General features: G+C 43.7%; 1 protein-coding gene across 5 annotated transcripts in view; it reads left to right on the forward strand.

The window, feature by feature from the left end:
- pxna (paxillin a) overlaps nucleotides 1–10,184 on the forward strand; it is a 37,539-nt gene that overhangs the window by 23,734 nt on the left and 3,621 nt on the right. For 2 of the 5 annotated variants that reach the window (XM_015003626.2, XM_088005480.1), the window contains exons 2-10: nucleotides 30–190; nucleotides 328–413; nucleotides 614–759; nucleotides 961–1,153; nucleotides 1,240–1,387; nucleotides 7,512–7,670; nucleotides 8,152–8,325; nucleotides 9,822–9,903; nucleotides 9,993–10,141. In XM_015003626.2, the coding sequence (XP_014859112.2) occupies nucleotides 30–190; nucleotides 328–413; nucleotides 614–759; nucleotides 961–1,153; nucleotides 1,240–1,387; nucleotides 7,512–7,670; nucleotides 8,152–8,325; nucleotides 9,822–9,903; nucleotides 9,993–10,141 (1,298 nt within the window). Of the gene's footprint in view, nucleotides 1–29; nucleotides 191–327; nucleotides 414–613; nucleotides 760–960; nucleotides 1,154–1,239; nucleotides 1,388–2,238; nucleotides 3,601–4,976; nucleotides 5,247–5,412; nucleotides 5,743–7,511; nucleotides 7,671–8,151; nucleotides 8,326–9,821; nucleotides 9,904–9,992; nucleotides 10,142–10,184 lie in introns of all 5 variants that reach the window. The other 3 variants (XM_088005483.1, XM_088005481.1, XM_088005482.1) reach the window with 3 other exon arrangements.

The raw sequence follows: 10,184 nt of genomic DNA on the forward strand, positions 1-10,184 counted from the left end.
AAGTGTGTCCTGATTGTTTTCTTTCTTAGATGCTTTGTTGGCGGACCTCGAGTCCACAACATCCCACATTTCCAAATGCTCACTCTTCCTGCCTGACGAAGCCACCTACTCCCTGCCTGTTGGGGGTCAGGACCAGAAAGACATCTGCTCTCCGCCGGTGAGAAGTGTGAATGGAGTAGATGATTCGGAGGTAAATGAACACACGCTCTACGTGTCATTGTGTTCGTCCAAAGCTGTTGCAACAAAATTGCATGACTTCTCTGAGGAACCGACTGTTAAGTTCGCCAGTTCATTGGTGGATGATTGCTTTCTATTCTTATTTTTCAGTCGTTCAGCTCAGCTCAGAAAAGTCAGTGGTCTAGAGAAAGCAGCAGTCCAAACAAACCCGGTGGAGAGGAGGACCACGTTTACAGGTTAGGATGATGCGTGATGGGTTTAATTACCTTTTTAAAACCTTAGATGGTAGAGACTTTATGTAACAATTAGATATTCCCTCAGTCATGCAAGAGCTTATTTTAACATTTGGCATTGTGCTATGTTAGAAAACCCAAGAAAATATGGATGTTTAAAAGAAGTGCAGGTTCTAAACACTTGTTTTATTTTTGTTGTCCAGTTTTCCCAATAAGCAGAAGACCAGCGAGTCGTCATCATCACCGGCTGCCATGAACTCGTCACTGGGCAGCAACCTGTCTGAACTGGACCGCCTGCTGTTGGAGCTCAACGCTGTCCAGCATAGCACCCCTGCCTTCCCCACAGAAGGTGCTTCCTTCAATTTCTCATAATTCTCTGAAAAGACAGACATGTCACCATTTATATTTAACACTTCTGTTTTTGTGGTTGTCGATTCTGCTTCCTGTGCTGTCCTTTGCTCGTTCTGCTGTTGTGTATGAGTTTACAGTCAAATTAACTTTGTATGTGCACAGAAGATTGAAATGAATCTTTTTTTTTTGTTGTTTTAAGAAGTAGCTCCACCGCTACCTGCAAGCAGCACCATCCGCCACATCCAGGAGAACGGGCTCTCTGCTCCCGGTAAAATCCCTCCACCCACCCTGGAAAAGCCGAAGCATGTCGTAGCAGCGCGAGGAATCCAGGATGCACGACCGAGTGTGGAGAGCCTTCTGGATGAGCTGGAAAGCTCTGTGCCCACGCCCATGTAAGAGCAAAGACTTGTGGGCAATAAGTCGCCACATTAAAAACAATACGAGTCACACGGTTCATTTTTGTGTCTTCCTGTTTTAGTCCCACACCCTTGGTCGTCTCAGATGAACTGAATGATGGACAAGCGGAGACCCTGTCTCAGCAACAAGCCAGAATGTCTGCGTCCTCTGCCACACGAGAGCTGGATGAACTCATGGCTTCCCTGTCTGACTTCAAAGTCCAAAGCAATGTGAGTGGGGTTCAAAAGTGGGCAGACTGGCTATTTGAGATTTTCACACTTAATCACAGAGAGGTATTTTTAGCATTGACTGCTTGTTCTTGTGTTCGCTCTCTTTAACTGTGCAAATTAAATGGGTTGGTTTTCTTTGTGTTTTCTCTTGTTCTGCTTACATGCACATGGAAAGTTTTCTGTTTTACAGTTTTCTTTATCAGCAGTTGACTTTCAGGCATAAAAAATAACCATGCATCGGCTAAGCTTTCCAGGGACATAGTTACAACTAAGGGCATGATTTTTGTCTTGTACAGACTTAACTTTCATTCCTAAATTTAATTTAGTTTTATTAAATGTTGAATCTTAGTATTATTGCCACTTGCTGAAGGGTTTTTATTTGTTTTTATTTTATTTTTTATTTTATCATGCTGTCACTGTTCAGTGCACCGTCCATGAATGGATAGAGCATGGTACAATCATAAACCTACAAAGTCAGTGAACTTACAGGGCAATAGAGGTTAGAAAAGACTTGAGACACTCACTAAATTTATAACCAGAGTTACAGAGGAAGGTGTAGTTTGTGATGCAACATGTAAAAAAAATTCAACTCCACTTTCTTTTCAAGTATATGACCTTTTGAGGTAATCTGTAAAAGCAGGTGTAGAAAACTAGAATGGCATTAAAATGTATTTCATTAATTCAGACTTATGTTTTTATGTATTCTGTAGTTTCATAAACACCTTCTGTAACACACTATTGTTCTTTTCCTCTACTCACTTCCTATTGTCTTGCCCTTATTTTTCTTTCTCTATCACTGTTTGTTGTCTTTGTTTGTCCAACACCTCCTATTCACCACTGTGCCCACTCAGTCCGGCTCTCAGTTGTCTGTCAATCAGGAGTGTGGTGACCCTATTCTTGCCACTGGATCACTGGATTCCCAACCCGTAGCAGGCCCATCAATAACTCCTCAGGATGCTCCTCTGCCTCTGGGCTCCACTTCCCTGTCTTCTGCTTCTCTTTCATTGGAACTTCACATAGATGAGGACGGTTGCTCTGTCCCTACATGTCCAACTGTAATCACATCTTCTAAGAGCCTTCAGTTCTCCCAAATCCAGCAGAAAGATCATGATGGAAGTGTCACGTCTGAGGTATGTTTGGAGGGCTTTGGTGTCTCCAGTTCTTTGAAGCCTCCCACCCAAGCAGAAGTTGGCAGTCTTGCTCATACTTCGGTTATAAAAGCGTCTGCGTGTAAAGATGCTGCTGCCAGGAGCTCCAGTCCAGCCACTGTACCCAAGAGTCCAGTTACTCAGTCTAAAATCCATAGTCTCACTAAAGCAAAAAATCCCAGTCCTGCTGACATAAAATCTAAAAGCTTTGCCTCTAAAAGTCTTAGTCCTCAAGTAGTTACGAAGAGTGAAAGTCTAACTGCATCCAGCCCTCTGGATGCAGTTCCAAGGACGTCTAGTCCCATAACCGTTCCTAGGCTTTCAAGTCCAGTTCCAAAATGTCCAAGTCCCTTGACCATCCCTGCTCTCTCTAGCCCACTATCTGTCCCAAGAAGTGCGAGTCCCGACACGGTTGGACGAAGCTCTAGTCCTGTGACTATTCCATTTCTTTCTAGTCCCGTTCCAAAGACTGCAAGTCCTTTGACTCTTCCTAATAAATCCACTCCTCTAGTTTTACCCAAGAGCTCTGGTGCTGAAGCAATCCCAAGAAATTCCTCCCCAGTAACACTTCCAAGGCTTTCAAGTCCAGTAACGGTTCCAAAAATGGACTCTTGGGTTCCTAATGGTAGTCCTCAGCTCTTGAGAAAAACATTCACTACCTCAGGCACCAGTAGCCCCAGAGCATCTCCAGTATCTCTTGCCGCTGTACCAGTGAACACCCAATACTCCCCAGAAAACACAGGAGATGTCTTGGATTTAACATGGCCATGCCGCGAACCTTTACTGGACGATACCTTAGATAAAATCCTCACTCCTGATTCTAATCGACTGGTTGAGAACCAGCCTCCTGTCTGTGTTGTACCTGGCGATGAAGACAAATCCTGGGAGGAGGAAGATGGATTTTACCCTGAGTATAGCAGAGAGGGAACCTTGACACCCATGACTGAGTCCAGCTGGATGGATGAGTGCTTCACTCCCTCCTCCTGCCCCGGGACGCCAGATGCAACGCTGGACCTGCCAGTACAGCAGCCCTCCGCTGTGGATCGACTATCGGCTTCCGGTCAAGTAGGCAATCTCAGCTCTCCCAAAATAAGCTGCTGTCATGAAACTCGACGGCTCATGTGGCATTTCTATAACTCTTCCTCATACAAGCAAGCTATTGACAATGGTTGTGTCATAAGAATTTCTAACCCCAAATACGGATAAAAAACAAACAAAAAGAAGCTTATTTTGGGTGAACTGTTTGTTCAGGTCTTGAAAGGGTTGTGAAATGGTACAAACATGTTGAGAGATTTTTCATTCTCTGTGGTGTGATGCATGTGGTGTCATACAGCAATCACAGAATGGCTTGAGGGAGAAGTCTTGACAATGATGTTGAAAGCTTTGCTGGAAGGTTGTCGACGCAAGTTTGCACTTGCTTTTCTTAGACGTCAGTCTGCTTTCCATCTGATGGCTAGATAAAAGTGGATGTGAAGAGTCCTGGTAATGCTCATAGATTTCTCAATATTTAGTTTGATGTCATCTGTAGAAATTTGGTGGTTTAATTCCTCATTATTTGAACTGGAGATGCGCTGCTCGAGTTTTATTTTCCACTTGGTGTGTGAATTGGAGAGCAGCTGCTGTAGATCAGCGTTTAACTGTTGAGGGAAAGTTGAAGTCATTGCAGAGTATGTTTATGTTGGCATTTAGTGTGGTTAACATTGCTAACTGCTAACATCTGTCTCAGTGTGTATTCCCAGACCAATGGTTCCCAACTGGTCAGCATTGTGGTCAGGCGAATTGCGACCTAAACCAAGGAAATCTTTCAGTTTTTAAAATCAATCATTTATTCAAACATTAATCATGTGACTCACCAACTATATCAATCAGTAACACCTGTTTTAACTCCAAGATTTTTTACTCCTAGATTTCCAAACAGGCAGAGAGTAAAGAAAAAAACAGGTGCATATTGCAACTGATATTGTCACTGGAATATTTGCCAGCATAAGCGCAGTCGCAAGATTTTCTACCGTCATCCGTCCCTAAAATGCATTTTGTTTTAAGTCTCTGTGTTTGTCTCTGACTTCATTGTAATCTTCCACAGCAAAGAGTGTCGCTGCTTGTGTGAAGTGTTGGCTCTTATGAATTGTGCATTCACTGACAGGGATAAGGCTTTTCTAATTTTCCAACCAGCTGCTGAAACTATGGCACACCTCTTCGCCAGTAGATTTCTCAGTGCATCTCTAACTTTAGCAATCCAGCATGCTTTTCAAATGTCTTTAAAATTGAGGTTGCGGTGTTTTGGTTCGTAAGTCATTAAACTTTTGAATGGAAAGCATTTTGGCAGTTATAACCTGAAGTCGTGCACTGGCACCGTCGAGCTTGCGATGCAGTTTGTATGGGATTTACCGATAAATGGCATGAACCCGGCTTCCCACACCTCCTTATCATCCGCTCTCCAGCTGAAGTCAGTAATCCGCCGCACCAAAGAGACGTCCAACGTGCATCCGATGTTCAGGGAGGGATTGCTCAGACGTAAGATGGGACCAATTATTGTTAATAAAAGCAACTCGCAAGATCGACTCATTGAGGAGCTGCAGGGCAAGCTGGGGATTGGGCGAGTGGAGCGCAGGCGGAAGCAACAGCCAGATGATTGGCTGACGGAGGGAGTCATCGTTATGTCCAACCCACAGAGAACGCGGGAGGAAGGGATCCAGCCATCTGTGGATAAGGTATACCGACGCCAAGGAGCTGTATCAGGATCGTGCTCTGTCAAGTTGGACATTAAGTTCCTGGTTTTGGCAGTTTTAAGAAGTTTGAGTTCGTTTATTGCTTTTCCATTCTATCTGCATTCCTGTCCTTTCTCTGTTTTCCTTCCTTTCTCCTTCTTTCCACCAGATCATCATCCCCCCCGAATCACCTGCCCCACAGAGAAAAGTGCTCCCTCCTCCACAAACTCCCCCGCCGCCCAAAAAGCCCCCACCAGTCAAGCAGACACCCCCACCGCTACCCCCTCCACCTCCTACGCCTCCTCCTCCTCGAGAGCCCACCCCTCCACCCCCCAAGGAGCCGACTCCTCCGCCACCCAGGGAGCCCACACCTCCCCCCGTCCTTCCCCCTCCATCACCTAGTCCCCCACCCAAGCCCATCACACCACCCCCGCCACCCAAGGTGTTTGTATCAGTGGGTTGTCAGACTGAGTACGACCCCATCTTCCCACCGTTGCAGGCATGGATCACCTCTCATACTCTCTCCCTCTCTCAATTTTCTTTACATTTTACATTGTTTTACTTGCTTATGTATTTATTTGCTCATGGCTGCCCCACCATTCGTCAGGCTCTGTTTTTGGGCCTGAGGTCACAGGCTTTGTCAGAAATCCACCCGGTCCAGGTTACAAGGGATTGTGACTCTTCGAGTTGAGAGACTGAGCCCCTCTTCTAATTCCGACATCCGATGGCGCCAAGAGCCGTGTGTTTGGAGTCCAGAGGAGAATTTAAGAGCTTAGGGTGAAGCAGACTGTAGCTCCCCAAAGTTCCCATTGCACTAAGTGTCCTGCCGCGCTCGGGAATGGTAGGCTCGCAGTGCAACCGAAACCCAATCTGCCACATGACAGCACAGTTACCACTACATTTATAGTAGGACTTAAGTCAACAGGTCCCATGAGTTTAGATAAAGGCTTATTGATGTTAAAGACCTATCGTTTAGTCCACTCTGCCTTTTGTTGATGTCTTTAGTGAATATTTGTTATAGTAATTTAATACAAGTGACTTTAGAGTTGATACTCCTGAATCAGGATGTTTTTTAATGACATCAGAGGTGAGAAGGTCATTTGTGTAAAATAGCATTCATGGAGCAGAGGTGCTATTTTCTCTCCCAGAGGAATGTGGGAGTCTTAAAGATCCAATAACCTCTCCATCTGAGAAGGTCTGAGTGTGCTTACACTGCAGCAGCCAGATACACACACACACAATGCTGATGATACGGAGTCATCCTAAAGGTCTGCAGAGAAAATTTAGGCTTTATCCAAATATATCTTGCCATTTAGAATCCTATAAAAGCAAGGATATCAATCTGTTTATCTGTGGAAAAATGATCATCAAATCAGTTTGCTAGTTTGTCATCTATGTCTTCAGCAGTTTGATTTGAAAGCTAATAAAAACACGAGACAAGCTGAATCATATGAAATTTACACAGTAGGGAGACTGGTGCCCTTTACATACAGAGACTATTAAGAAAAAATGTGCATCCACATGACAGGATGCAGAACCACAGAAAATGACGTAGTCGAATCGGCGGTGCTGCAGCACTGTCAGAGAACGACCAGAAAGGAAAAAAAAAAAACCCACAATGCTGCTGTGTTTGTATTTGTGAGAATGAGGTGAATATGGGAGTCGGAGATAAAGCTACAAGTTAATTGTTCAAAAACAACAGAAACATAAAAACGGCCTTCTGAAATGTATCCTCTCTGTAACCTGGTTTCAGAAATGATTGTTTCTGGTCTTTTCAGACACTGATTCTCTTTGGGTGCTCGGCCCACACGACAAGAAACTTTTTCTGATGCACCTAAAGTCGTCTCCGTGTGGACGGGGCCTGGAATAATCCTTTCAACTCCCCTCACTATCATCTGCAAGACCTTTTAACATTACCACAAAAACAACAACAAAAAAAGAAACAGTAAAACATAAAGTATGATTAGTTTTTTGGGGGGGGAATGATGTCACAGAGTTGAGCAATGCTAGTTGCAAGTTGGAAACCTTTGGGATTTGCTACCATACAGTAGTTATATTTTTTTCAAATCAACATATTCCCAAATTGGAGGACGCGTAACGTCTCTGGCTTTAATGAGTAACTAACTACTTTATATATGGACAGCGGCCGTATTGGATACTGAACTCAAAGCTATTCATCTGCACTTCCTAATTAAGGAGACATTTCCTGTTTCTCCTTTTTATTTTTTGTTAAATGTGTAATGAATTTCGATTTCCCATTTGTATCAGATCCAGTCACAGGGCATCCAGTCAACCAGTGCTCCTGCAAAACCAGCCAACAAGTTGGACAACATGCTGGGAAATCTGCAGTCTGACCTCAACAAACTCGGCGTCCAGACCAACGCTAAGGGGGTCTGCGGTGCCTGCAAGAAACCGATTGCTGGACAGGTAATGACAGAATCTTCCTGATTGCTATTCAAGCTATTTCCAGCCATGAGCAGTTTACCAGTGTTGTCATTTCTACAGATAGTTAGCACATGTTGCTGTATTATTTTGCCGTTGTTAATTGAAAATATTCTCTAAACAGCAATACTTATTGGGACAATTTATCGTCCAGCAAAACTAGTTGTTGTGACAGGCTTACCAGACTCTTAGAAACCAGATCAAACATTTCTTCAGGACTCTCTCACTTGACCTACATTCTGATTTCTAAATAAGTCATTTCTCTGGTTGTAGACTATATATTTTACCTGCAAGGGCTAATCTGAAACTCAAAAAAAACATGCTACTTTGAATTTTTAGTGTTTGAATATACATCTGCTTCTGCTCGCAGTAATCCCACGGCTTCTTGCTGAGCTGCTCTGCGGGGTTTTTCTCTCGCCGAGCGAGCTCATCACATTTTAACGCACCATGTCTTCCCCCACGCCAGGTGGTGACTGCCATGGGCAGAACGTGGCACCCGGAGCACTTTGTGTGTACCCACTGCCAGGAAGAGATAGGCTCCAGGAACTTCTTTGAGCGTGACGGGCTGCCTTACTGCGAGAAAGACTACCACAACCTGTTCTCGCCGCGATGCCACTACTGTAATGGACCCATACTGGATGTTAGTAATGCATTTCTCTAAGCGTACACTCACTCACGCACATGCATATGCAGCGGATGGGCAGATAATGATATTTATTTATTCATAAGCTAATGGATTAAGACTTCAGCGGAAAAAGCAGTAATGGATGGAAGTTGTTTGTCCTGTTAGTGAGGTACTGGTTGAATTTAGGTCACTCAACTTCTCTTTTGTATGTAAAATATTCTCCATCAGTTTTGTAGGACTAAATTATTTCTTTAAAATTCAATAACATTGCAGTGTTTGAGTGGGCTTTAGTTTGTTGTTTTTTTCCACATTTTTGCAAAATAGCTTAAGCTTAACAGGGACAGGATGTAACTATTAAATAACTCAGAGGTGGATTTTATTACTTGATTAAGTCACCTCTAAAAGGTTGCTACTTTTGATTTAATTTAGGGTGTCGCATTGAACGCGAGACCCACTTGCTTTTACTTTGGGGAAGTGAAAACAAATGCAAGCCGCACTTTTCAGATTTAACTTTTTGTTGTTTAAAAACATGTACGCCTACATATAAAAATACGTCAAACTTTCTGGTTTTAATGTGTCAAGATATAAAAGATTTTACGGCTATGAACATTTTTCCAAGGCACTTGTGTGGCCGCAGAGGACTTTCATTGGGTAAGAAGTAATTCATTTAAAATCCTCCACTAATTCGTGAGCAGAGCACAGCTTTTTCCAGAGTTTTCCACAAACTTTACCGGCAGTGACACAGACAGACAAACTCATATGTCTGTGTCACTGCATGTTCCTCTTGTCTCACTTGTCAGCACTCAGTCTTATCTTCACGGTGACACACTCCCTTTGGGTGCTTTTTCCAGTCACTGCTCTTACACACACACACGCGCATACACACACACATGCATACACACACACAGAGTGCCAGAGGCGTTTGTAGGGAAGCAGGCAGTGGACGGTGGACTTTAGCCTGCAGGAGGGTCGACATGAGTCAGTGCCAGTGCTTCCTTACTGATCCTCATGCACTGCCTAACTTCCTCATTTAAAAATATTGTTTGCTTACTCAGAACAGTACAGAGATTTTCCACTTGAGTAAATCTGTACTGTTACGGATTTCAAGTTAAATTGGTCAGAAATTGTGCACTATGCTCTCTTGCTCCTCCTGGTGGCAATGCTGTAAATCACTTTTAGAGAGACCTCCGTTAATAAACCTGGCAACACACTGGTGTACAGTTAGTAATTGTGACTGCTGCAGAAATTTTGCATTAAAGATTTTTCCTTTCTTTTTTTTGTGCTATTTTGTGGATTGTGTGCCTCATTCGATCATTAGCTGCTAAAAGATGCAGCTAAGACTGAGGATCATGCAGCCAGTTTTAGTTTGTGAACTTTTTCTGCCCTCTCTTGGCCTTAGTGATAGTTGCTCCTGTCATGACACACAGGGATGCTCACACATTCAATTTTCCTCTTGTTTCAACTTTTTAGAGCTTGACAGAAGGTGATCGTTTGCTTCTCTGATTTTGCAGAAAGTAGTGACAGCTCTGGACAAGACCTGGCATCCAGAGCACTTCTTCTGCGCTCAGTGTGGATCCTTTTTTGGCCCAGAAGGTAGGAGACACACCCACTGGCTGTTGTTATGTTATTAATTTGTTTAGGGGCTTTTAATTTTCGCTCTCTGTGTCTTTGGTTCTCCTTAGGTTTCCATGAAAAGGATGGAAAGGCGTTCTGCAGAAAGGACTACTTTGACATGTTTGCTCCTAAATGTGGCGGTTGCACCAGGGCCATCCTGGAGAACTACATCTCTGCCCTCAACTCACTCTGGCACCCAGAGTGCTTCGTCTGCAGGGTGAGCCACTGGCTGCAACCCAAACATATTAGATTATTATTAT

Source organism: Poecilia mexicana, unplaced genomic scaffold, assembly GCF_051168715.1.
Source record: "Poecilia mexicana isolate PSO_F unplaced genomic scaffold, ASM5116871v1 scaffold_5, whole genome shotgun sequence".
NCBI classification, from domain to species: Eukaryota; Metazoa; Chordata; class Actinopteri; order Cyprinodontiformes; family Poeciliidae; genus Poecilia; species Poecilia mexicana.